Source organism: Bubalus bubalis, chromosome 3 (genome assembly GCF_019923935.1).
Source record: "Bubalus bubalis isolate 160015118507 breed Murrah chromosome 3, NDDB_SH_1, whole genome shotgun sequence".
NCBI lineage: Eukaryota > Metazoa > Chordata > Mammalia > Artiodactyla > Bovidae > Bubalus > Bubalus bubalis.
The window spans coordinates 21049621-21075982 of record NC_059159.1 but is presented as its reverse complement, the minus strand read 5'-3'; the positions used below and the strand labels follow the sequence as shown (position 1 = coordinate 21075982).

Here is a 26362-nt window from a genome sequence, read left to right as displayed (position 1 = left end):
GCTCTAGCTCTAAGGAATTTGGGTCTGTAAAAGCTTGGAAAGTAAAAACCGGAAGTAAATGTCCTTGGCCCCTTCCCCATTCTCCCTGAGGGAAGTGATGAACTAGGAAAATACTAGACATCCCACCTCAGGTATCTGAAACCGTCATCTTCCCAGGACTCACGCAGAACTTCATCCTTACGCCCCCTAGCGGCAGATTGCAGTCGCAGGCTGATGCTCCTGGCAGTCACAAACACCCTGGGTCCATAGAGGCCAAATTATGGCCCCTCACCTGTCTCCATATTTATTGATGAGGTGAGATGGGTGCAGAGCGGGGAGGAAGGACCTGCAGCGTTACCACTCCGCCCAGGGAAATCTGGACCCTAATTCTGTGATTCATTCAACAAGAAATGTTTATTGAGCACCCACTGCCAGTGTGCCAGGAACAAATCACGGGACTCCTGGTCCAGTGCTCTTCATGATGCTAGTTGCCCCTCTGCTGTGTGTGCAGTTCACGCTGAGACCCAACTCAGGAGAGCTGGAATCTTCTCCAGGAGACTGTCCCCACTGGGTGGGGAGGACACTGGGAGGAGGGCAGGCCTTCAGCAGCTGCAATACCACCATCCTGTGGTCCAGAGACCCAGAGAGGAGGCAGGAGGGGTCTGGAGAGCAGTGCTCACAGGTGGGACAGGATGGGGCCTGGTCGGCTCTGTCCATTTTCCATGTTTAATAAATAGTTCTTGTTGGACCCAGGCTTCCCAAGCTTTTGAGGGGTGCAGGGGGGCCTCTTCTCATGGTAATTCAGGTTCTGGCTCTGAAAAATGAAAGGAGAGGGCATTGGGGTTAGCCTTCCCATTGTCAACAGACATCTGGGTGCTGTCCTGGGGACAGGTGGTGCAGGCAGGAGCGAGGGTCCTCAGGAACAGGTTCGTGCTTCAGGAAGGATGCTCCCCCACCCCTCGACCAGGTGGGACAGGGGTTGCTGACAGGCCGGAAGTCCCCAAAGAAGGAGTGCCAGCACCCTCTGCAGTCCAGTCCTCAGAGCCTTCTGTCCCTCACCTCCAACCCAGGCTGTACCACCCATCCAACAGGACTAGTCACTGACCAGCCTCAGCCTCGTCGCCCTTGGCATCTGGCTCCTGCCACCAGTCAGCATAGATGCTCTCCTCATAGTCGCCCTCCCCTTCAAACTCGGCATCAGATGGGGGCTTCTCGGGCTCCATGGGTGGTTCTGTCTCCTCCAGCTCCATCTAGAGCAGCCCAGGATGGGTGGAGAAACCAGGTCACAACAGGCACAAACCCAGATCGGCTCCCTTCCTGGCCAAGGGACTCTCCCATCCCGTCTCAGTCCCAACCCCACCCCCCGCTTCCCAGCCTCATTCAAGATCTCACACAGGAATGACTTGAGGGTTTCTCCCAAAGTCCTGATCCCAAGCTGTCCCCTCCCTGAACTGATGCATGGGCTCCACCGGCACAGCTTCAGGGTTGGTGGAAGCATCTCCCTCTCCCTCGCTTTTACGCATAAATACCTGGGCAATACTGCTCATCTGTGAATACTGTCTGCTCAGGCTGTTTTGCAGCCAGGAATGCCTTTACTCCCCTGTGCTCTTGTTTATCGCTCCAACACCAGGCATCAGCTCCAGGATGTGGCCCTTGATGCTGATGCTGGGTCAGGAGTGCCCTGAACATCCAGGGCCCCAAGCTGACCCCTCTCATTTCACTATACTACCTGTGAGCTCCTTAGGTGAGGGGCTGTGCCTTTCAGCTCCAGTCAAAAAGTCTGGCAAACAGCAGACAATAAATAACAGTAATCAAAATAGCTACCACCCCCTGAGCATCTACCATGTGCCAGCTGTACACTAAGTGCTTTACATCCTGGATCTCATTTAATTCTCACCACAGCAGTGTGAGATGGGCATTATTCTCCCCATTCAATGGATGAAGCAATGGAAGTTTGAGGGTTACTTAAGCCTGGCCTGGAGGCTGCCCAACTGGGATGTGGTGGAGCCAAGTCTGGTGAGCACCAAAGCCTGGGGACTCACAGTGCAGACCCGGCCCCCTGTTTGATGAGGGGTGGGGGGCATGGGTACGTGAACAGTGGAGAGGATAGATGAATAAGTACTGGGCGGCAATGCCTCAGAATTCAGACTCTCAAACCTTCCTTTAGAATCAACGTGATAACACACTGGGGGTCTTTCCTTCCTGGTGTACTGTGCTCATTCATTCATTCAGTGGTTCGTTCAGATTCAGTTTCTGAGAGCCAGCCATGTGCCAGGTGCTGTGGGAGGACTGGGAATAAGCTAGTCAAGGTTATGGTTTTTCCAGTGGTCATGTATGGACGTGAGAGTTGGACTATAAGGAAAGCTGAGTGCAGAAGAATTGATGCTTTTGAACTGTGGTGTTGGAGAAGACTCTTGAGAGTCCCTTGGACTGCAAGGAGATCCAACTAGTCCATCCTAAAGGAAATCCGTCCTGGGTGTTCATTGGAAGGACCGATGTTGAAGCTGAAACTCCAATATTTTGGCCACCTGATGCGAAGAGCTAACTCATTTGAAAAGACCCTGATGTTGGGAAAGATTGAAGGCAGGAGGAGAAGGGGATGACAGAGGATGAGATGGTTAAATGGCATCACTGACTCAATGGACATGAGTTTGGGTAAACTCTGGGAGCTGGTGATGGACAGGGAGGCCTGGCATGCTGCGGTTCATGGGATCGCAAAGAGTTGGACATGACTGAGCAACTGAACTGAACTGAACTGAACTGTCCTGGAGCACAGTTCTCTAGGAGACTGGCTGGAGAAAGGGGCGAAGTGAGATGGATGAGGGCTGCAAATAACTCTGGTCCAGGGAGGCATAGAGAGTCATAATGGCATGGCAGAGCCAGGACATGTAGCGAGGGCTTCTTGGAGGAGGCACCACCAGACCTGGGTCCAGGAGAAGCGAGATTCAGACGTGTAGAGAAGTGGGGCATGGGAACATGGAGCAGGGAGAGGGGGCAGGTGCAAAGAAGGCACAGGTAAAATGGCCCTGCCTCACAACAGCTGACTGCCAGGAGCTGTGTCTGAGCTCTGGCACAGCAGCCCACCAGGCCTGTAGGGCAAAGGCCCCCTTACCTCATCATCTGACTGCAGGTACATGTGTGCGAAGTCTAGCAGCTCTCGAAGCTCAGCTGTCTGGTTGTGGTAGAGTCTGGCCTCCTGGGAGGAGGGAAGAAAAACAGGTGAGCCAGGCCTCCTGCTGCCAGATAGTGGAGGAGCCAGAGCTCCTAGACTCTGAGTCCTCTGGTCCTTTTCCACTCCAGGAGCAGGAAACGGGTGTCAGTTTACATGCTGATCAAAACATTGCAGTTGCTTGATGCTGGGGTAAGAAGGATTCTGAGGGCTCAGTGAGAAAAAGCGCCTCAATCAATTAGCAATGTCTGCCACTGACAAGGAAACCGAGAGGTTTTTTTGCCAGTCATGCCCAGACTCCCAAGGGGTTTCCTCAGGTGGGTCAGGTTAGGAGGTCCCTGGGGAAGAAGGGTAAAGGCAAGCAGTGAGGGTGGGAGGATGGGTAGGGAACAGGCAGGGACACACAGATACTTTTTACCTCCCACATCCCAGGAGCTGTGCTGAAGACGTAAGCTGGACTACCCCCATTTTGCAGGTGAGGCAGCCGATTCAGAAAAGGTCGGTAATGGAGGACTTCCTTGGTGGTCCAGTGGCTAAGATTCCATGCTTCCCATACAGGGGGCCCAGGGTTTGATCCCTGATCAGGGAACTAGATCCCACATGCCGCAACTAAGAGTTCATATGCCACAACTAAAGATCCCACATTCCACAACCAAGACTTGGTGCAGCCAAATAGGTAAATAATAAAGAAAGATCAGTAGTGTTCTCAGGACCACACAGTTGGTGGGTCTGAACCTAAGACTCCAACCATAACCCAAATTCTTTCTTTTTATCTTTCATCCTGCCATTGGAGGAAGCCAGGAATTTTTAAAAATCAAATCACAGGTTCTGAGAACGCCTTGGCGATGCCCACCTCCCGGGGCTGGAAGTCCTCCTCCTCCAGGCCCCAGCGGGCCCTATGGAAGCGGTAATACACCAGGTTCTGCTGCATGACATTGTCTTCCGGGTCGAAGAGCATGTAGCTGGCGGCGCTGCGGGCGGCCTGGCGCACATCGTTCACTGCAGGCAGAACAAGAGTGAGGAGTGGCCCCTGGCATGTCCCCCTCCTTCAGGGATAACCCTCACCTAACCCATCCTCAGCTCCCAATTTAGTCCAGTGCCCCTGGATCCCCAGCTGCCTCCCAGAATATCCTACTCAATAACAACACAAGCTAGAGTGTATTGAGCAGTTACCCGTTGCCCTGTATAACTCACTTAAGCCTCACTGTTATTGTCATCCCCAAGTACAGACAAGAAATCCAAGGCACAGAGAAGTTAAGTAAACTGGTCAAGTTCACACAGCTGGAGAATGAAGGCACTGGGGAATCAGAGGCTCTTGTCCCAGCCTTCAGTCTCTTTGCCAACTGGACCCCAAAGGGTCTCCTGGCCCCTTGTTCTTCAGCTCTTCCTCTCCAACCCCAGCCTGTCCGAATTTTGTCATCTCTGAGTTGCAGACACCCTGGAGACTGACCTTCTTAGCCCCAGCTGATGCCAAAATCTCCCTCAAGTGAGGAGAGCCTTAAAGCCTGGTGCTACTTTTTATTAGCCAGGTGACTGACTCATGGCCCCTTGCCCTCTATGAGCTTTGGCTTCCTCATCTGAAAAATGGGTCCAGTAACAGCTACTGGTGGTTTGTGAGAGGATCCAGTGAAATAAACAGATGTGGCAGGGCTCTGTAAACTGTCGAGTACTGTGCAGTTGTTGACTATCTAGTCCTTCACCTAAGAGGCCCTCGGATTCTCCCCAGAGGCTGCTCTCAGCTTCTCACCTGCCCCCACCACCCTCCCATCGCCAGGGATCCTCAGTTCTAACTCGGTTTCGCTCCTAGTGCAGTGCTTCCCCTCGCCCCAAGCCCACCAGGAGGCTCACACTTGTAGTAGGCAAACTGCAGGTAGTGATACATGGTGGCCACGAACTTCTCCACGAAGTAGCCGCCCACATTGGGGGTCAAGTTGGCTTCACAGTCCACCTTGCACTGCAGGGATTCTGCAAAGAGATCTTGCGGGGGAGGGGGAAGGCAGCAGTGAGGAGTTGGTGTGCTGAACAGCTCCAGCTTGCAGACAGGGATGACAGAGATGACCTCCAACCCCGGTCTGTCCGCTGATGTCACAAGACAGTAAAGTGACAAGAGATGCTGAGGAAGACTACTGTGCACTGGGCTGACTTACCACCCCCACAGCTGACATGCCACCTTAAAGCCACAGGAGACCAGGGCTCTCTGGAAGAATGGCAGGTGAGGTGTGGAGGTGGGACTAAAGCCCAAATATAGATGCTCAGGACAGTCCTTTCTGCTCCTGCTGATGAACTCTGCCTTTAGAGATCCCCAGACCAGCTGTATTTCTGGCCCCAAACTGCCTTCTGCACACACCTGCTGGGCTGATTCCCAGCTCAGCACCTTTGCACCTACATCACCCTCTGAAGGTCCATGGACCCAGCCTCCCCAGATCCTTTCGGGAAGTCACTCCTTGCTACACCCATGCCCGGCACCTTGGACACTCTCAGCTGTGTCTCCTGCACCCAGGGTGGCAGGTGTTCTGTTAGCCTCTGTCAGCCAACTGAAGGCTCTGAGGTCCAATTAACAACTCATGCCTGTCTGCCTCCCAAGCGCTTAAGAAACTGCTAGTCACTCAGTTGTGCCTGACTTTTTGTAACCCCATGGACTGAAACTCTCCAGGCTCCTCTGTCCATGGAATTCTCCAGGCAATACTGGGGTGGGTTGCCAGTATCTCCTCCAGGAGATCTTCCCAACCCAGGGATCGAACCTAGGTCTCCTGCTTTGCAGGCAGATTCTTTATCGTCTGAGCCGCTAGGGAAAATGCCCTAAGCACTTAGGAGGCCTCTAGAAATGCGTGTGGAATGAATATTTGTGTCAAGGGGCCTTAGGAGTTCTGGGCCCTGCGGGTGTGAGGGATGCCCACTGGGATCTGGGTGGAATGTACCTGCTATGGCTGGGTAGAAGTCCTTGAAATCCACCTGCTCGTGGGCCCCCTCGCAGCCAGCCAGACATCGGGCAAAGACAGCCAGGTACTCAGCCAGGGCCCGCTCCATATCCTCGGTGCTCCCACGGAAATCTCCGCTGTTGTAGAGCTTCACAGCCCGGAGGAACACCGCCTGGAGGGAGGGGACGCGCAGGAGGGTCAAGGGGATTCGAACACCTCCCCCTCCTCCACGGGCGCTATGCCGGGACGCAACTCGGGACTCATGGAGTTACGTCGGGGCGGGTCCTACCCCCGCCATCCCACCTCGTATGGCTGGGCCTCCAAGTCTGTGAGAGGCTCGTCGGCGGCGTCCAGTAGTCCGCGATAGTAGCTGAGATACTTGGCGGTGAGCTCATGCTTCGGGTTCCTCTGGAGGAAGGTGTAGGCCGCGGCCACCGCCTTCTCCAGCCGGTTAGCCTGCAGGGTGGGGACGGAGCGGGTCAGCAGAGCCGGAGACCGCCACCCGGAGCGCGCGCGAGGGATCGGCGGTCGGGCTGCTGAGTGAGAGTCGCGCTCCTCGCGACCCGACCGGGCGGCGGGCGCGCACCTTGAACTGGGCATAGTGCAGGTACTGGTAGGGCAGGCGGCTCTGGAAGTCGCGCAGCAGCTGGCGCGGCGGGTAGGGCACCTGGAAGGCGGGCAGCGAACGCTTGCAGCGCCGTAGGCAGGCGGCGCGCTCCAGGACGTGGCCGAAGAGCCGCAGCTCGCGGGCCCACTCGTCGCCGCCTTCGGGCCCGGGGGGCGCGGGGCCCGGGGGTGCGGCGGCGGGCGGCGCGGGGCCGCTGCAGTTGGCGTGGCAGAAGGCCTCGCTGTCCCGCAGCAGCCGGTGCAGCCGCAGCGCCGCCTCGAGGTAGCGCGCGCTCTCGCGCCAGCTCTCGCCCTCGTACTGCTCCAGCGCGTGCCCGTAGGCCGCGGCCAGGGGCATCAGGTCCTCCGGCGGGAAGCCCCGAAAGCTATACTTCTCGTACTGCGCCCCGGCGCTGCCCAGCAGCAGCCACAGCAGCCCCCACGCCGCCCGAGCCATGCCCGCTCCACGCCGGCCGGCTCTCCCTGCCGCGAGCAGGCGTCCGGGTCCCGCTGGCTGGCAGGCGGGCGGGCTCTGGGGCCGGGGCCTGGCCCGCGCGCCCGCTGGGTCTTAGCGCCGGGCACTGGGGGCGGGGGGGTGAGGGCGGCTGCGAGGCGGGGTGTGGCTTGAGTCAGATCCCCCAAGGGGCCGAGGGATCTCCACTCTTTTCGGAGAGCCGACACTATCCTGAGTCCCTGACCTCCTGCCTTCGGGGGTCCTCCCCTCGGCAGATGGTGTGGGTGTGGGGAACGCTTCCGGCCGGGATGGGGAGCCCAGAAAGCCCCTTCCTTGCAAAGGCGGTCCCCTCCGCCCCCGCCTTAAGATAGAGAAATTGAGGCAAGTGTCACCTCCCTCTAGTTTGCCCAAGCCCTGAAACCTGCTCTTCCATCCATCACAGCGGTCCTTCTGCTCACTCCCTACCCCCAGCCCCCAAGAGGTGACCCCAAGGGTACCCTCCAGCCGGCGACAGGGAAGCACATCCCTGGTTTTACCCTGCACACCCTCCACTCTCACCACCTCCTATTCGATCCCCATCCCCACGTCAGAAAGTCCTCTCTGGCAGTCCAGCTTTTGCAGGACAAAGCAGCTCGTTCCGGGAGCGGCTGTCCCTGGGACAGAGGGGTGGGAGGGAGCACTCAGATCGCCTCCCCGCCCCCGATTCTGGAGCTTCACCAGTCACCTGGAGAGGCCTAAATTGGGGGTTGCCTCCCAAACAAGCAAGGAATGCCTCAGCCCGGCTTTAGGACCCGGGGGGCTCCAGAAAAAAAAAAGACTAGGAACTTTTTTATTTTTTTCTGTCGGCTCCGCTGTCTCAACTTTCCCGAACTTCCCTACCCCTCCAGGCCCCAGGTCTCTGGGCCCCCAGGGTCGGGGAGGGCGCAAATCTGGAGGGCTTAGCGGTGCTTTCCTCCGACTCCAGCAGCCTGGCCCTCCTCCTGTCCCACCCCTCTTGCCCCCGCCCCGCCAGCTCAACCTCCCCAGCCCCCATTCCACGTGGACCAGCCAGGGCGGGGGTGGGGATGGAGCACAGGAAGAGGGGGAGCCTGCTCTGGGAGAAGAGGGGAAGGAGTCTGGCGGCCGCCGCACTCTCTCTCGCCCTCACTGCCGGCCGTCCCAGCTCCAGGCACCATGCTCCGCGCGGGTCCCCCCAGCCACACCCTCCTCCGGCTCCCCCTGCTGCAGTTGCTGCTGCTGCTGCTGGTGCAGGCCGTGGGGAGGGGGCTGGGCCGCGCCAGCCCGGCCGGGGGCCCCCTGGAAGATGTGGTCATCGAGAGGTACCACATCCCCAGGGCCTGTCCCCGGGAAGTGCAGATGGGGGATTTTGTGCGCTACCATTACAACGGTACTTTCGAGGACGGCAAGAAATTTGACTCGAGGTAATGGCTTGGGTGCCCCTAGACTCACCATTTCTCTTCCCCGAGCTTGGAGCCAGGCTCTCTCAGTCTTAGGGTTCCCTTGTTGCCGCCTTTAGGCTGTGTCTGCATGCGCCTCCTCACACCGCGATCCCCCAGCCCCAAACAGCACCCTGAGTGGGACAACTAGACATCTCCCCGGACATCTCTGCCCTCAGTTTCAAACTTTCGCCTCTCAAAAGACCTCATTTGCTTTCACACAAGCCTCCTCTGTCCTCCAAAGTGCTTGAGAATCGAGAGGAACTCGGCGTTTTATTTATAGCCAAGGAGGGGGTGTTCTGGTTCATAGAGGTGGGGGAAGGGCATGATCCCTGCTGCGTGCGAATCGTCCAGGGATCTCAGCACGGGACCCTCTGCCTTTCCATCCACGTTGACTCCCTTTGTGGTTCCAGCCCCAGCTTTCAGTGCCTTTGTGTTTAGAGAAGGAGTAAGCAGAGGTTTTGGGGGAAAGGGGTGGGGGTTTTCAGCGGCCAGTGGGGTAAAGCAGGTGGCCCTTATAAGACAGCAGGATGGATCAGGGAGTGCAGGGCACAGATTGGTGTAGGGATCTGTCTGCTACGTGTCACACAGTCACACATGCCACCCTGGGCTCCTCCGAGGGTTTTCCTGCCTCCTTCTCCATCTTGGCTCCACCAGGTCAGTGCTGCAGGCCATCTTTGGGATTTGAGAGACTGGCTTCTGGTCTGGCCCAAGCTTCTGGTCTGCTCTAGCAAGTTCATTTTTCTTAGTGGGGGCAGGGCTATACGCCAGGTCAGCCTCAGTTAAAATTAAGGTCCTGGTGGTCACACACACAAGCCCCCACACCACACCCCAAGAAGTCAGTCCCTCTTAGAGACGTCACCAAAACACACACTTCAGCCTGCAGAAATTAGTGGCCATGGGAACTTCCCTCGTGGTCCAGTGGCTAAGACTCCATGCTCCCAATGCTGGGGGCCCAGGTTCTATCCCTGGTCAGGGAATTAGATCCCACCCACGGCAACTGAGTGTTTGCATGCCACAGCCTGCGTGCTGCATCTAAGACCCAGTGTAGCCAAATTATAATTAATTAGTTAATTTTTTTAAAAAGGGCCATGGCTTTGGAGCCAGGCAGAACACGAACTCCTGAGACCAAGACCTTGGGTTCAAACCCAGACTATAATCATGGACAAGGAGTTTTGCCTCTTTAAGCTTTACTTCCTTCATCTGAAAAATGGAGATCAAAAAGCATTCTGAAAAAATGAGTCCCTACTTCCTAAGGCTGCTGTTAGGACTCAAGATGATAAATGAAAGTGAACTTCACACAGGATCTGATGGTCTGCAAGCAGCTTCAGCACACCTTAGCCTTGACTCTGGGGAGAACTCTGGTTTAACTGGTAGAAACTTCTTGCCATGCTTCAGCTCTAATAAGGGCTCTGCGAAGTGAGCAGGCCAGACATGCAACCATCTCAGTGGGCAAAATGCGGCCTGGGGAGTAGCCAGGAGTACAGTTCTGAGCCCGTGGCCACAGAGTGGAAGCGGGGTTGGCAGTTGGCGAATGACCTCCCTGCTGGGGACTCTGCTGGGCTCAGTTCACAAAGTGCTGAGTTTGGAAGACTTTCACCACTCATGACTCCTTCCATCAAAATGCCAATCTCTCATCCTTCCTTAATTTTGGAAAACTTATAAGTTAAAACAGTAACCAAAAACAAAAGCTGTGGCAATTTTAGAATAGGCCTTTTCAAAATTGAAAACCTATTCCTATCCCTGGCCAGCTCTGCTTCCCCTTCCTTTCCTCCGTGAATTGATGGTTTGGTGGCCCACATGTGGGCTGTGGAGTTCAAGAGACCACACATTATCTGTGTGACCTTGGGCAAGTCACTTGGTCTCTCAAGTCTCAATTTTTCTCCTAGGAAAGATAAAATCAATAAAGCCCATTTTGGAAATTCCCCACTGCCATGGCCAGGGTTCAGTCCCTTGTTGGGGAACTAGGAACCCACAAAGCATGTGGTGCTGCCAAAAATAATAATAATGCCCACTTCTTAGGGGACAGGATTATATAACATAATGAATGCAGAATGCCAAGCATTTCGAGACTTTCCTGCCTGTCCTGTGGTTAAGACTGCAAGCTTCCAATGCAGGGGGCAAGGGTTTGATCCCTGGCATGGGAACTAGGATCCCCCCATGCCCCCATGCCCCATGGTGCAACCACCACCAACAACAACCAAAAAAGCCAAGCTTTAGCATTTCTTCCTGCTGGATAACTGGTCTCCCCAACCCCAATCCCCTGCTCTGCCGCCCTCCAATCCCCGTGTCTGTACTTCCCACTCTGGCCTCCTTGGGGACCTCCTTTTGTCACAGCCCACCCTGTTGAGGTGGGAGTCGCGGCCCACCTCAGGGGAGGCTTGAAGAGGAGACAAGGAGCCGGTGGATCGACACGTGTGTGTAGGGAGGGGGATTGTGTGTGTGTGTGTCTCCCGGGCATGTATGTGATCATGAGCAGAGGTCACTGCATCGCATCTGTCCCCTCCCTCCCCAGCTATGACCGCCACACCTTGGTGGCCATCGTGGTAGGCGTGGGGCGCCTCATCACTGGCATGGACCGAGGCCTCATGGGCATGTGTGTCAATGAACGACGACGCCTCATTGTGCCTCCGCACCTAGGCTATGGCAGCATCGGCGTGGGTGAGGAGGGCTGGGGCCCGAGCCTGGGGATGGAGGAGATCGGGAGGCAGAAGCAGGGACCCCAGGACCAGAAAACGGAAGCTCAGAGAGGGAGAGTGACTTCCAAGGTCACACTGCATGCGCAGACTGAATAGCAACAAGCCTGGGACTCATGTTTGGGTCTCCTGCCCCTGGGGTGGGAGGAAAGACAGCGACAGGCCCGGCTAAGACCCTTGCTTGACTCAGAAGGGGACCTCGGGTTGGGGAGGGCAAGGCCAAGCTGGATGCTGAGACCTCCATTCCACCCCCTACTCTGGGGCTGCTTCGCCCTCACAGCGGGGCTCATCCCCCCCGATGCCACCCTCTACTTTGACGTGGTCCTGCTGGATGTATGGAACAAGGACGACACCGTGCAGGTGAGCACCTTGCTGCGCCCGCCCCACTGCCCCCGGATGGTCCAGGACAGTGACTTTGTGCGCTACCACTACAACGGCACGCTGCTGGATGGCACTGCCTTCGACACCAGGTGAGGGCTGGAAGAAGCCCTGGGATCCAGGGGACTGTGACATGCAGTGGGGAGTCGGGGGCCATCCTGCCTCTCCCACCAACAGCAGCCTCACCTCTACCTCCTTCTCTGCAGCTACAGTAAGGGTGGGACTTATGACACCTACGTGGGCTCTGGCTGGCTGATCAAGGGCATGGACCAGGGTCTGCTGGGCATGTGTCCTGGAGAGAGAAGGAAGATCATCATCCCTCCATTCCTGGCCTATGGCGAGAAAGGCTATGGTGAGGACAGGCAGGGACTCTGGGATTCTCTATAAGTGGGCTGCCATGTACAGTTGTCCAGGTTGAATACTGCACAAGGACACCCAGCCAAAGAGGCAAAATGGGATGAAATCTAGCCCTGGGTGATCACCTCATTAAGAAGGGGTGCATCAGAATTCCCTGGTGGTCCAGTGGCTCTTTCACTACTGGGGCCCGAGTTCAATCCCTGATGGAGGAACTAAGATCTCGCAAGCCATGGAGCATAACCCCCCCAAAAAAGAGAAGTACTTTATTCTTTTAAAATTTTACTTATTTATTTATGGCTGTGCTGGGTCTTTCTTGCTGTTCACAGTCTTGCTCTAGTTGCCTCAGGTGGGCTCAGTAGTTGTAGAGCATGGACTTAGTTGCCTCACAGCACATGCAATCTTCCCGGACCAAGGATCAAACCTATGTCCTCTGCATTGGTGGCTGGATTCTTAACCACTGGACCACCAGGGAAGTCCCCATATTCTGCTTTATTCTGCTTTACACAAAGGCTCATATGGACTGGTGGTGGTCTTGGGGAAAACCCAGCTCCAGCCTCACAGGGGAAGAAGCAGGCTCCGGCCTCACAAGGGAAGAAGCATTGGAAGAAGCAGAAAGGGCTCTGAAAAGCGGGGTTGGCACCTTTTTTGGGTGGTGCTCACATAGGCCTTCCTGAGTCGAGAAGCCCCGTTCTGTTCTCCACGTGTATGGTTCAAGCCTATCCCTTCCCCAGGGACTGTGATCCCCTCACAGGCCTCGCTGGTCTTCCACGTCCTACTGATTGACGTCCACAACCCAAAGGACACTGTCCAGCTGGAGACACTTGAGCTGCCGCCTGGCTGCGTCCGGAGAGCCGTGGCTGGGGACTTCATGCGTTACCACTACAACGGGTCCCTAATGGATGGCACTCTCTTTGATTCCAGGTCCGGGGAGGGCAGGGGGTCCTGAGGAGGATGGTGGGGGCTGAGGTGGCTCGGAGCTGCCTGGCAGGGCAGGGCCCCTGTGACCCCCTTGCTGGCCCCCCACCCCGCCTTGTATTGCAGCTACTCCCGGAACCACACCTACAATACCTATGTGGGGCAGGGCTACATCATCCCTGGGATGGACCAAGGCCTTCAAGGCTCGTGCATGGGGGAGCGCCGGAGGATCACCATCCCCCCGCACCTTGCCTACGGGGAGAACGGGACTGGTAGGCTTGCTCCCAGTTCCCCAAGCCAACACCTCAGCTCCTCCTGACCTAGCCCTAATGGGGTGGGGGGGATTTCCAGCCACTGCTCTGCCCCTCTCATCACAAAAACTGGTTCCCCACCCAACTCTTGCTGCAAGGACTTTATCCTTTCCTCCAGGGGCAGTCCCCTGCTTCTCCCCTTCCACACTGGAAAAGGGCAGCCCACTTCTGAGCTTGGGGAGGGAGGGTGGTACAGCCCTAGGAAGCAAACAGACCTGGATCTGAGTCCCAGCTTTGCTGGAAACCTTAGTGTGCTCACCTGTAAAATGGAACTAATCACATTGATCAGCAAAGTCGGTCACTGGGAGGTTGCAAGATATACCTGTAAAGGGCTTTCTTATTGGCATGTCCCTCCCCTCTCCTGCCCTGTGTCCTCACCCCTACAGTGTATATGATGAGAGTTGACCATGTGGACAAATATCCCATCCCATCCTTGCTTAGAATCCCAGGACGGGGAAGTCTAGGGGCCTCCGTGGAAACCTGGAGCAGCCCCTCCGCGACCCCAACTGATCCACGCCTCCATTCTGGCCCCAGGAGACAAGATCCCTGGCTCTGCTGTGCTGATCTTTGACGTCCACGTGATTGACTTCCACAATCCTGCGGATCCAGTGGAAATCAAGACGCTGTCCCGGCCCCTGGAGACCTGCAACGAGACAGCCAAGCTCGGGGACTTTGTTCGCTACCACTACAACTGCTCTCTGCTGGATGGCACCAGGCTCTTCTCCTCGTGGGTCCAGGGCAGGGCCAGGGCTGGGCAGGTGGGTGGGCATGGGCCAGGCATAGGGGGGTCCTCCTAGGAGCACCCCCTAAGTTCCCACTGAAGCTGAAATTCCTACCTCCAGAGGCAAAGGGAGGGTGAAGTAGGTAGTAGGGGGAGCGGCTGGTCCCACTCTGTGGAGGGCAGCTGGAGCAGGGGCCACACTGCAGGACAGGGCCCAGCCGAGAAGGGGACCGCGCTTACCTCTGCTCACTGGGCCCTGGCACCCTGCCCTGTGGGGCGGCCCCGGGAATGACTCAGGAGCCGGGGACCAGGGCGACTGCTGACCCAGGAATCTGCTCTCCCCACTAGCCATGACTACGGGGCCCCTCAGGAGGCGACTCTGGGGGCCCACAAAGTGATCGAAGGCCTGGACACGGGCCTGCAGGGCATGTGCGTGGGAGAGAGGCGGCAGCTCGTGGTCCCCCCGCACCTGGCACACGGAGAGAGCGGAGGTGAGGGGTTGAGACTGGCCTGAACTCTCCTCCCCTCTGCCCCGCCCGCCTGGGGCCTTGCTGGCTGGTGGGAGGGGTGAGGGGAGCCTTCTGGGTCGTTCTGTAGGGTGGTTCTGTAAATGTGCCCTGCCCTACTCTCCAGCACCCGCCGTGGGCAGCTGAGGCCGGAGGGCCGGGTGTGTGCTGGGCAGGCTGTGAAGCAGGACCCTCCCCTTCTCTGCTCCCCACTCCTGCAGCCCGGGGGGTCCCTGGCAGTGCTGTGCTGCTGTTTGAGGTGGAGCTAGTGTCTCGGGAGGATGGGCTGCCCACGGGCTACCTGTTTGTGTGGCACGAAGACCCTCCTGCCAACCTGTTTGAACACATGGACCTTAACAAGGATGGCGAGGTCCCCGCGGAGGAGGTGGGTAATGAGTTCTCGCCTTCTCATAACTGTCCACACAGTCACCCAGCAGAAACCCCCAGCATGGTGGTGTCTAATGAGAACACAGCATGTGCCTACTGCATCCCTGGCCCTCTACAGCTTACTGTGCCTTAAGCCCCTTGTCCCCGTCTTTTCCTCTGGCTACCTGACCCTGAGCACACCCTCTGCCCCCCGCCTCCCCGCCACCCCCCAGGACACAGCACCAGCTCCTCTCCCTCCTCCTGGGAGCCCATCCCAAGGCCAGCCGAGCTGCTCAGGCAAGACGCTGTCTCCCCCTCCCCTTGGCTCTCCCCTCTCCACAGTTCTCCACCTTCATCAAGGCTCAAGTCAGTGAGGGCAAAGGCCGCCTCCTGCCTGGCCAGGATCCTGAGAAAACCATAGGAGACATGTTCCAGAATCAGGATCGCAACCAGGATGGCAAGATCACTGCTGAGGAGCTCAAGCTGAAGTCAGATGAAGACCAGGAGCGGGTCCATGAGGAACTCTGAAGGGCAGAGGCTTGGTCCTGGATGCAAAGGTTCACATCGAAGGGGACAGTGGGCAGTGGGGCTGGCTTCCCAACAGCCACCCTCCCCTCTGCCGGGATGAGGTCTGGAAGCATCTAGAGAGTGGTCGGAGGGGACAGCTCTGGTCTTCCCACTGCCTGAGAGTAAAATCCACAGCACAGACCTCTATTTGGTTTTTCTCTCCCAACCCCAATCCCCTTCCTTAAAAGTTTTGGAACTACAAAGCCACCGGGGGGATGGTAGACTGTGGGGGTTGGCCGCCCCTCACTCAGACCTCCCCTCCATGTCACCACTGAGCAAGACCAAACTCATTCATTTCCCCCAACTTGCCCTTTCCCTGTATTTACCCTCACCATCTTCAACCCCCACCTGCAGCCTGCATTCCTCATCCTGGCATCTCCCCAAGAACATGAACCCCCAGCTTTCCACCCTCAGCTCTGGCTGGTTCCTAGGGAAAGGGGGCAGTTCCAGGGGGGCAGCCCTACCTCACCTTCACCTGTCCCATCCCCCTTCAGTGTGGTGGTGGCCGAAGTGCTCGCAGGGTGCTATACATCAGAGCTGGGCTTTGTGTCACCTTTCATCCCTAAAGAAGGTTGCCTTCTGCCGGGACCAAGGGCCAAGAAAAAAATGGAGGGTGGGGATGAGGAAACCTACTTGGATGGATCTGAGCACTATGGAACCCTTGGTTTAGGGCTGAAAGTTGGAGGAGGGGCTCACTGGGGACTGAGGGGTGACAGAGGGGTGAGCAAAGCTCTGCACACTCCAAAGACTAAACTGGTTTCAGACCCCCTTTCTCCTTTGTGCCAAATAAAACACTAAACCAGAGGCCTTGGCATGTGGTCTTTCTTGGGGAGGGGCCCTTCGACCCATGCGTCCAGAGGAAGGGGAGCTGAGCAGGCTGCCTCCATGGCCCTTCAGTTCAAGATGCTGTCCCCAGGTCTATGCCTCCTGCCTCCCTCAGGCTCAGCTGGGGCCCTCACCATGAGGGGGTAAGTGTCCACAGAGGGGAGGAGCCTGTGGGCCAGGATCCTGGTCTCCTCACTGTCCCAGCTCAATGAAAAACAAGGTCCCTGAAGTCACACGATGTACAAAGCTCAGCGATTTAAACAAACCACAGTTTGGATTCTCCTTTCACATAGATCAGTTCTCATACAATATTCCCACCTCTCCCTCCTCCTGGCTGCCAGCTGTTCCCACCTGCCTGATGCCTCTTCCTCTCGTCAGAAAGGTAAATGAGTTCAAACCTTGTGTCTTTTTTTTTTTTTTGGCTGCTGTGCGGCTTAACGGTGGCATGTGAACTCGTAGTTGCAGCATGTGGTGGGACCTAGTTCCCTGACCAGGGACTGAACCTAGGCTCCCTGCATTGGGGACGTGGAGTCTTAGCCACTGGACAAAACCTCTCATGTTGAGGAAGGAGTCCCTTCAGCCATCAGTCAGGCCATCTGTCCTCATCTGCTTGGCTGAACTCTGGCCAGTAAGAGAGATGACCCTAGCCATCTAAGGAGGGGGTGAGGTGCATGGGAGAGAAAATGACCAGCCTGGACTCACACCCTGAACTGCCCCCACAAAACCCACAAGCACTGAGTTCTCCCCCAAGACCCTCCAAGAGAGAGAAGCTGCTCCCCACGGCTGCAGTGACTGATATTCCCTGGTCCCAGAGCATCCAGATCGCACCTCAGGGTTGACAGACCCAGCCTTAGCGTAACCACCCTCTCCCAAGCCTGACAGGACAGCCTGATTAAGCTGGCGTGGAGGGAGCGTGATGCACAAGCAAGGGCGGGCTCTGTCAGAAATGCTGCAAGCCTGCTCGAGCTCCCAGCTCTAGCCTTTGGGCAAAGGACTGGTCCTTCCTAAATGGACCTGCACTCCTGCAGGGTCACCGTGAGGATGAAACAGCACCTGTGGCTTCTGGGAGCATGCAGCCAGCTTTCAGTCAACACTCCCATTACTTTCCTTTAAGAGCAGCAGATAAAACACGACTTTCCAGCAGCTGGGCAGGCGGGTGAGGGAATGAAGTTGACTCTGCCCAGAGCACTGTCAGTTCCCCAGACTCAACTCCCTGGAAGTCACCTGTTTCAGTGGCCCCGGACGAGGACGAAGGACAGGAGCCAGGGGTACCTGGGAAAACCCACACTCACATGGATCACTTTAGGAAATCCATAAAGACGGGGTTCTGCAGTGCTGGCCAGATGCAGCTGACCCCACAGAATCTCAAGTTTAACTGCTGCATGAGAATCAAGTCAAACCATTTTAGGTCAGAAACATATCCTCCCAACCCTGCCTGCGCCCCTCCCCCGGCCCCCACAGACACACCTGGCTGTGCTAGCTGTGCTCAGAGGGTCTCCTGGGCGAATTCAGTGGTTTTCAAACTGTGTTCCATGGTCTTGGAGATCCCAGCATCTTGGAGCCAAGAGGTACAGGCTCTGCTGCTCCACCCCAGACCCCAAAATCAGTTCAGCTGTTTTTCCTTTTTTTTTATTTTTGATCTGTTTCACATATTAGACTTTGACTTGTTTAAGAACAGCTTCCCATGTTAAAAAATTCTGGAAAAAAAGATTCCCTGGACCAGCTGATTCCTAAACTGCTAACACCGCGTAGGTCCGCAGTTCACCTGGAATAGCTTTCACTGTCCTCCCTTCTGGCAGGGCTCCCTTGAGACACTGGAGAACACAAAACCATGGAGCCGGGGAGAGGAGGAGGGAGGGGTGTGAGCCAGCGGCTCCCGGCCACTGGCAGCCCGGAATGTTCTCTGGAGGACTCTGCACGCACAGGAGCAGAGCTCAGAGCAGAGCGGCCTTCCGGGAAGGCCCCTCCTCACTGCAGCTGGCAGGCCCCGCCTGCGTTCAGGAGCCCTGCATCTCTGTCCAGTCACCCTGCTGCAGGATGTGCTGCAGCAGCCCATTGACCACGTCCAGCGTCTCGTCCCTCTCCAGCACGATGTCATATGAGTCCATGTAGCGCTCCCGCCGCTCCTCCACCTGCCCGGGGAGCAGAGAGCAAGAGTCCCCCAGGGCCCTGCCCTCTGCCCAAACCGCTGTTGCGCACCAGGGGCAGGGGAGGAGGGCCTTCAAGCCACGACTCCCCAAAAGGAGTTCAGGGTTACCGGGCCCTGTCCTTTGGAGACACACATGGCCGTGGGTGCAGGCTGCCACAATTAACCCCTGGGTCAGTGTCAAAAGGAAGGTCACAAGGATTAAGAGACAAAAAACCAGATGTTACCTCTAACCTATGAGAACTGAATTTTCAAAAGCCTTCCACAGCTGCTGGCCAAGTCTGATGCCATACTGTGCCCCTCTACGACCCTGGTTTCATCCACTAACATCTTGTCTGTTTCTACGTTTTCCTTCTCTAAATTATAAACCCACATCTTGAATACCAACATCCCCCATCTCAATCATGCCCTTATAGGTAAGATTTAGGAGGACTGGTGATCAGCCCAACCACTTTCTAAACTATGTCACCTTGGGCAAGTTACTAAATCCCCCTGCCTCAGTTTCCACACTTATGAAAAGGTAAAACAGTCACTACACCTCAAAGTATGACTATACAGATTAGCTGGTCTTATGTTCCTGGCACAAAGTGAGCACTTGTAAGCGTGAGCTCTGATGATGTGCTCTGACCTCCAGATCATGCCCTGTGCTGTGCACACAGCTCTGACCACTGGGTACCTCTTGTTTCCTAGGAGACTATGGCTTGTGTCTGACCTCTGTGCCGCTAATACTTCACACAGTGTGTATCCCATAACAGGAATGAAGGAGCCAGCCATGAAGAGCCCGGGTCTCATACCTACCTTGTCATTTAGGAAGCCAATCTTGAGAATGTTCTCCACGCCAGGAACCCCATCAGCCATTGTAAGGTCCCCCATGGAGTCTCCCAGCAGGAGGATGTTTGTTTTGCCCTGAAGCTGCTGGAAGTAATCGGAGTTCTCGAACACAGAGCTGTTCTTGTTGTAGGTGTGGATGAGCTGGCCCTTGAATCCCTTTAGGAAGCCCTAAGTAGTCAAGACGAGAGACAGACAGAAGGGCTACAGGGACCCATCGAGGGCTGGTTTTCCAGTCTGCCACGGAAGAAACAGAATCCTGAAAGCCACAGATAATGCCAACACTTCACTGCAGTCCAAACTAGGGTCAGCAAGCTGGGGCTCGTGGGCCAGATTTGGACTATTTTTGTAAATTAAGTTCTGTGTGTGTTAGTTGTTCAGTCGCATCTGCCTGTGTGACCCTATGGACTATAGCCCGCCAGGCTCCTCTGTCCCTGGAATTCTCTAGGCAAGAATGTTGGAGTAGGTTGCATTTCCTTCTCCAAGGTCTACTGGAACTTAATTTATAGGCCCATTTGTTTACGTCTTCTCAATGGCTGCTTTTTTGTGTGACAGGGTAGTTGTGAATGATCCTAGGAAGATATTTACTATCTGTTCTTTTATAGGAAAAGGATTTTTTGTTTGGTTGGGTTCTTTTTGGCCATGCCACACAGCTTAGGAGATCTTAGTTCCCCAACTGGTGACTGAATCCAGGCCTCAGAAGTGGAAGCACAGGACAACCAGGGAATTCCAAAAAAATGTTTCCAGCCCCTGGTTTAAACTAACAGAGGCCATCAGATATTGTAGATCACCTGCTCTGGGGGAAGCAAGAAGCTGGGATACAAGCATTGCCCAGGCTACATGTGTGCTAACCTCAGCTGTGGGCTGCACTCTAACCACAAGTCAAAGGGACGAACATTCCAGCCTTGGTCTTAAGGGGAAGAAGTCAGAACATGGGTGAGTCAGTGTAGCCCACCTCTGGCTCAAGCAAAGCAAGTCCAAGTCCATGCCCCTGAGTACCTAGGATGGCACATGACCCATGACAGTGACACAGGGCCTGGCTGAGCCCTAAACTAGGTCTTCCCCAGCAGACAGACCACTGTCAGCCAGACACCCAAGAAGGGGTCTTTCAAAAGCAACTGTCTCTAGCCGCGTTAAAAAATAAATAGCTGCCAAGGGCAACGAAGCCAGCATGCCTTCCCCTCCCTCCTCCTGCCCCCCATCCCAGTTAACATTCAGGGTGAAGCACACTGGCCGGCAGTCCCCATCCTTCTTCCAGCCCCAGCCCTAATGAGATGCAGCTCACATCTTCATCAAACTCCATGTAGTTAGACATGATGTGGATGTTGGGGTGGAACACTTTCCTCTGCCGGATCATTTCTTCCAGGACATCCCCAATGCCCGCAGAAAAGATGAAAAGGGGAATGTTGTTCTGCGAGAGGGTGTTGAAGAATGTCTTGTATCCATCCCTGAAACCAGATGAATGGTTCTAAACTGCATCGCCTCTGCTACTGCCCTTTATTTTCTATTTGGGTTACATCTGTAAAAATTTTCTTTAAACTTTTTTTTTTCTCTTGGGCTGCACTGCTCTGTATGCGAGATCTTAGTTCCCTGACTAGGGATTGAACCTGTGCTCCTGCACGGAGAGCTTGGAGTCTTAACCACTGGACTACCAGTTAAGTCCCTCTAAAATATTTTAAATTGAGGTATAAAATACATAGAATAAATCATTAAAGTGCACTAATCATTAAGTGTTCAGCTCAATTAATATTTACAAAATGTATACATACATGTGATACCTACCAGGTCAAGGTTCCCTCATGTCCCTTCCCAGTTGATGCCACCATCCCCATTTTGACTTCACATCACCATTGATTTGCTTTCCCTGTCCCTGAACTTCACATAAATCATATAAACACATTTGCTTGTTTGTTTCTAGATGATTTTGCCTGAGCAAAATACAACCAGGTGGCTCTCCTAGGGTGGCTTCAGTGGAGAGCACCCCCAACCTCCCCGTGCACAATCCTTGAGGGAAGGCACCCGTGCTGACTTTTTCCTATACGTGCCCCCATCCCTCCTCTGGTAAAGAACGCTCCAGCAGAGAGAGCTGAGCTCTGAAGGCCACCGATGATCAAGGGTCCCAGGCCAGCCGATTCCCATATCTGGATAAAGAACACCAGTTACCATGGGGATCCCATAAGTCTTTTTACCACTGGGAAATATTACCAAGACACGTTTGTTCTGGAAGACGGAGCATCTTCACCACATCCGTTACCAGCAGAATGTGTCTTCGGACACACCCAAGGATAGAAAATTCTCTGGCTGAGTCCAGAGAGGAAAAGCAAGACCTTCTCCTCATGTAGCTACTCATGGTGCTAGGTCCTTTCTGACTCTTCCAGCAACTAACTCCTCTTCAACTCCCTTCGAGCCTCGCTTTGTGAGCAAACCCATTCCAGTCTGGCAGAAGCATTTTCCGGAGCAGGCAGCTCACCTGAGCATTGCGTTGGACTCTCTTACCACCTGGGCTATCTGAAACTTCTGAATCTTCTGTTGACACAGGAGGTCATGCGCTTTGGTCCACCTGGAGAGAGACACCCCACAAAACCCTAAACTCAGACCACGAAGTAAAATGCCCTTTCCCATTGTGGGCCTGAATCCCCTTTGGAAGTGCTGGCAGTGGAGGCCTCATCCTTTTCCTCGGAGCCACTTCCTGCAGGACCCTGGTTGTCCCTAAAGGAGGGGGGCGAGACAGCAACACTACAGACCACAGCTGGGTGAGCTGCTGCTGATGCCAAAGTTCTTCTGAACCCTTTCTCTGGGGCTCTGTCCAGTGATACTGGTTTTTCTGAGGCGGGTTATTGCCCCAAAGCACTAAGGGGCTTATCCCCCAAACTAAGGGGCTTCTAGTTTACTCCAAGGACTCTCAGTGAGCCCCCTACTTCATCCAGCAGCAGCCATGAGTGACCTGTCTGTGTCTGGACAATCTGTTCTAATAGCTGGGAGTGTGGCATTCGGTTGAGCATTCAGTAACCTGCATCTGATTTCAAAGCCAGACCAAGCCATCATTCACCACTACTGGCGCTTACCATTCTACCATGTGAGGTAACTTCTCTTTGATGGTCCGGTGTGGGTCAATCTCGATTGGGTAATAATGGTGAAAAAGCACTTTGAGCTGTGACATCCAAAATGAAGAGAAAAGTCATCAGTCTACATCAAGTTTTCCCCAGCAGAGTCCTACAGTCCCACATGAGAAAAAAAAAGCACCAGTCACCCAGAAGATGCAATTCATATAAGGGAGTCACAGGAGCTTCAGAGCTGGGCATCCTTCTGTATTCCAGCCCCCGCCCCACCCCACCCCCCCCCACCCCACCCCACCCCCCCTCCCCGCCCCAAAGACTGAGGTCTAGGCATCAACAACACAAAGAGGCTTTGTAATGAGGTACATCTAGAATTTTGTTGCCGTTGTTGTTGTTATAAATTAGCCCAGGCATCAGCACTTAATCAGTAAGAACTGAGTTAATGCTGTATTTCCTAAAACGTGGTATGCTTTCTTAGGAAGTAGGCAAGATAACTTAGAGGCAGGGGAGCACATGGATAAAAACACGTTTCATTTTAGTGGTTTGGGACTCATTTTAATGCTATGTCAGAAAAAGAAAGAAAACAAACACATCAAACTACTGCTTTCACAAAGACTGTTTCTTTTGCAAGTGAAGTAGTAATCGTAGTGGTAGTTGCTCAGTCGTGTTCAACTCTTGGTGACTCCACGGACCGTAGCCTGCCAGGCTCCTCTGTCCACGGAATTCTCCAGGCAAGAATGCAAGAGTGGGTAGGCATTCCCTTCTCCAGGGTCATCTTCCTGACCCAGGGATCGAACTCAGGTCTCCTGCACTGCAGGCAGATTCTTAACTGTCTGAGCCACTAGGGAACCCCAACTGCCCTGCTTTTAAAGATTTAAGTACTACGAGTTGCACTTAAATCTTTAAAAGCCGGGCAATTTAGATAGATCTGGTAAAAAAACATGCTCTAGTGGAGCTAGAACACTGTAGTATGTTCAGGGATAACCACTGCGCTGCCAATGTCGGGTGGACAACCTCACCGGGAGCATCTCCATGTGCCTCCTCTGGCTAAGGTCACCTTCCACATGCCTGGACCCTCTAGACTTTAAGGAGGCTGCTTCAGGGATCATGCGTCACATGGTTCAGTCAGTAACAGTGCCCAATAAAAATAGGAATGGACAGAGTGAAGAATTATAATTTTAATACGTGCATGGTCTTGGAATATTATGAGATCAAATGGAGTCCCCGACCATCAGTCCAAAGGAGGGTTAAATTCAAAGACAGGAAGCCCCTAAAATGTATTAAAGATTCTTAATTATTTGAATGTGAGAACATTCTTCTGAAAGTAAAACAGAACTCAACAGAATATAAATTTTTAAAAATAAAAAATATTTCTTTACATAAATTTTGCCTTATGAATTTCTTCAGAAAAACATCAACACCAGAAATCCTAGTTTTCTCTAGCTTCTTCATCCTAGAGAGGGCACACAAACCTTTTATTTGTGAATGAAGCTCCCTGGAAGTTGCTATGATCGGGGATGTGAGGGACCAAGAAGAGTGACTTCCCAAAGGTGATCAGTGGTAGAGCCAGACTCTACCTTAAGCTACAAATGGCATTTCCAGAGACACAGATGTAGAAATAGAAAGGCTATCTATAATTCACTGCCCATCCTAATAACCAGTAATCATGCAGAGTACTGGAAGAGCTGACCAACCATGGCCGGCCAACAAACTGCTTAGTACACAACTGGGTGAACTTCATAATCAAGTGGAACTAAATGATACAGTTACTTAGAAGAAAGAGCTCAGCAAAGAAATGAACAGTTAGCACAGCTCTGCTCCGGCACAGAGGACATTGATGGGAAGAACGTGGAACAAAGTAAAATGAACTCCAAGGCTACAGGGATCACCTTATATTATCTGTATGCATCTTATGGAAATGGGGAGTTTCATACACAGACATTAATTCAGAAGTCTTTCTTGGTAACTGCTAACGCACCAAGAAAATTTATACTGTCAAGGAAATAGCATAATACAGTTAAAAAGAGTTTGGGAACAGAATCAGATCTATGGGAAAACCAAGCTCTGCATCTTGCTATGTGACTTTGAGTTAAGTTGTTCAAACCTCTCCAAGTCTCTGTTTCCCCATCTGTTAAATGGAGGCAGTAAAACATCTCCTGTAAGTTCCATAGCTAGCAGTAAGCATATTCCAACCATTCATTATCACATGTCTTGGCCAATAAGGAAAAGCTATCTCAGTGTATAAGACTAAGTCCACCTGGGAATTCCCTGGTGGCCCAGTGGTTAAAACGCCTCCCTTTCATTGCCAAGGGCCCTGTTCAATCCCTAGTCAAGGACCCCTACGATTCCACAAGCCACACACACACACACACACACACACACACACACAAAGACTAGGTCCACCTGAGCACAACAACAATTTTTTTTAAAAAATTAACCTTCTACGGTCTCAACCCTGGAATCTTTGGTCCTAACAAGAACCACTGGATGCCGTATATGCCAGCCGTTTCTGAGCAAAGAAGGGAGTAACCCACCTCTTTCCGGCACTCCTCACTGATGATCTTGCTGTTATCCAGAATGTCTGCAAAAACACAGAACTCCTTTTACTTGTGCCTTAGAAGCCATCATCCTGTCAAGTCCAATAAAGCAAGCTTGTGTGTGACTTACTGTAAGAAGAAGGGCATCGTTTTCCATTATATGCAAACCTGCTCAAGGTCATGTCAAAATCAGAAATGACCTGAAATGCAAAAGAGAGATGATGCCTAGACAGGCACCTTCCGGTGTAGCCCTGCATCAATATGAATACGGAAAGCCAAACAGCTCTATGCCCAGCCTGCAGACACAGTCCTGGGGGAGTTAGGAACAACTGGAGAGGGAAGGAAGAACTAATTCTAGTTAGTACCTGTGCCAACTCAGAGAACATCCAGTTTCGTGGAGGGTGGGGATGGGGACTGCAAAATCAGGACTTCTTCTACCCTTTCAATAGCACCCATCTCAATGCCCTGGCTTCTCTTAAGATGCCTCCTCCTTCTGGCTCATCTCCACATCTGCACCTTCTTCGGGAGCCCACCAACCTCAGCTAGTAAGGACAACAAGACCCGGAGGCCTGGTGTGGGGTGCTTTCTGTCTAAAGAAATTTGAGAACATTGAAATCTAGGTTCTCGGACAGGTGGGCTCTCCTCCAAGGCAAAACAGGCTTGCCCTCAAGTCCCTGGCTATTTCTAAAGGCTGAAGGCTTACCTGCACGTGTCTGCAGCAACGCGGTAAGGCGCCCAGGGCAGGCCACCTCCCCAGCCACCCGCATCCCGCCCAGCGGCCCCGACTTTGCCCCCCGCGATACCTGTAAGCGGTCTCCCCCGCCCTTGCGGAGGGCGCCCACGATCTCCTGCACCCGTCCGGGCTGCCGCATCAGGACCGTGGCCTTCATCAGGGTGCTCACCTGTCCCGAAACCCGAGAGAACCGCTGATTCCAGCACCGCGCAGGGCCCAAAGGGAGCCCCGCGAAGCCGGGCCGGGGGCGCAGGGGGCGAGCGGGGCCTCTGGCAAGGCCTGGGCGTCTACGGGCCGCACTGGCGCGGCAGGGCCCAGACGGCCTGCTGGGGGTCGCGGAGCGCCCGGGGGTTCGGGGTCAGCCCCACGCCGGTCTCCTGCTCCCACCTCACCTCCTCCGCCATTGCGCTCGCGGGCCGGTTGGCGGCGTGGACACAACGACCGCCCCCGCGCCTGCACTGCGCAGGCGCCGCTTCCGACCGGGGCGGATCCGGGGGCGGGGGGCGGATCCGGGGGCGGGGTGGGGTTGGGGTGCCGGCTTCGAGCCCAGAGGCGGTGGGTTCGGTGCAGGGTCTGCAGAGGCAGGCGGCCTCTGGAGGGCCGCGCGGCGCTGTGCACGTGCAGACCCTGCTTGAGAGCCCTGTGTTGAGGACGGGGAGGGTCCCAAGAGGTGGAGGGTACGTGGGTGCCATTCCTTGTAGAGCAAAAACCCTGACCAGAGTGGTCATTTCCAGGCTTACAGTTTGCATGATCAAAAGGCTGCAGGAAGGGAAGGGATGTGAAGGAGACATAAGTGAGTTCTGTTGAACAGCTGGAAGGTGCTTCCTTCTCTGGACTCGCTCATCACAGAAGATGGGT

At 54.5% G+C, this 26362-nt stretch overlaps 3 protein-coding genes across 4 annotated transcripts; 1 reads left to right on the top strand and 2 right to left on the bottom strand.

Annotated features, from left to right (window-relative positions):
• Positions 1-374: 374 nt before the first annotated feature.
• On the bottom strand, positions 375-7215 carry P3H4 (prolyl 3-hydroxylase family member 4 (inactive)). The gene is made up of 8 exons (XM_006055795.4): positions 6653-7215; positions 6370-6522; positions 6067-6238; positions 4997-5125; positions 4002-4147; positions 3092-3175; positions 1085-1229; positions 375-793 (listed from the first exon to the last, which is right to left on the bottom strand). The coding sequence occupies exons 1-8, from the start codon at positions 7127-7129 to the stop codon at positions 771-773; spliced, it is 1329 nt and encodes a 442-aa protein (XP_006055857.3). The 5' UTR covers positions 7130-7215; the 3' UTR covers positions 375-770.
• Positions 7216-8205: 990 nt separating this feature from the next.
• FKBP10 (FKBP prolyl isomerase 10) lies at positions 8206-16183 on the top strand. 2 transcript variants are annotated; one of them, XM_044938966.2, is made up of 10 exons: positions 8206-8547; positions 11078-11223; positions 11539-11728; positions 11843-11988; positions 12725-12914; positions 13035-13180; positions 13754-13946; positions 14289-14431; positions 14668-14831; positions 15046-15327. In XM_044938966.2, the coding sequence occupies exons 1-10, from the start codon at positions 8300-8302 to the stop codon at positions 15184-15186; spliced, it is 1707 nt and encodes a 568-aa protein (XP_044794901.2). In that variant the 5' UTR covers positions 8206-8299; the 3' UTR covers positions 15187-15327. The 2 variants fall into 2 exon arrangements, with proteins under 2 accessions (XP_044794901.2, XP_006055839.3); XM_006055777.4 differs by having other exon boundaries at positions 8209-8547; positions 15155-16183.
• Positions 16184-17817: 1634 nt separating this feature from the next.
• NT5C3B (5'-nucleotidase, cytosolic IIIB) lies at positions 17818-26001 on the bottom strand. Its single transcript, XM_006055776.4, has 9 exons — positions 25897-26001; positions 25575-25673; positions 24902-24971; positions 24769-24815; positions 22244-22329; positions 21649-21738; positions 20464-20626; positions 19149-19349; positions 17818-18336 (listed from the first exon to the last, which is right to left on the bottom strand). The coding sequence occupies exons 1-9, from the start codon at positions 25906-25908 to the stop codon at positions 18202-18204; spliced, it is 903 nt and encodes a 300-aa protein (XP_006055838.1). The 5' UTR covers positions 25909-26001; the 3' UTR covers positions 17818-18201.
• Between the last annotated feature and the right edge of the window lie 361 nt (positions 26002-26362).

Excerpts from the sequence above, each read along its gene's own strand:
- P3H4 (XM_006055795.4), bottom strand. The coding sequence starts at position 7,129 with ATGGCTCGGGCGGCGTGGGGGCTGCTGTGGCTGCTGCTGGGCAGCGCC. Across the intron at positions 1,230-3,091 it reads ACCTGCAGTCAGATGATGAG|ATGGAGCTGGAGGAGACAGA; the intron begins GTAAGGGGGCCT and ends GGGCTGCTCTAG. Across the intron at positions 794-1,084 it reads GGGCGACGAGGCTGAGGCTG|AGCCAGAACCTGAATTACCA; the intron begins GTCAGTGACTAG and ends TTCATTTTTCAG.
- FKBP10 (XM_006055777.4), top strand. The coding sequence starts at position 8,300 with ATGCTCCGCGCGGGTCCCCCCAGCCACACCCTCCTCCGGCTCCCCCTG. Across the intron at positions 8,548-11,077 it reads GGCAAGAAATTTGACTCGAG|CTATGACCGCCACACCTTGG; the intron begins GTAATGGCTTGG and ends CTCCCTCCCCAG. Across the intron at positions 12,915-13,034 it reads GGCACTCTCTTTGATTCCAG|CTACTCCCGGAACCACACCT; the intron begins GTCCGGGGAGGG and ends CTTGTATTGCAG.
- NT5C3B (XM_006055776.4), bottom strand. Across the intron at positions 19,350-20,463 it reads ACATGGAGTTTGATGAAGAT|GGCTTCCTAAAGGGATTCAA; the intron begins GTGAGCTGCATC and ends TTGACTACTTAG. Across the intron at positions 18,337-19,148 it reads TTGGCTTCCTAAATGACAAG|GTGGAGGAGCGGCGGGAGCG; the intron begins GTAGGTATGAGA and ends CTCCCCGGGCAG.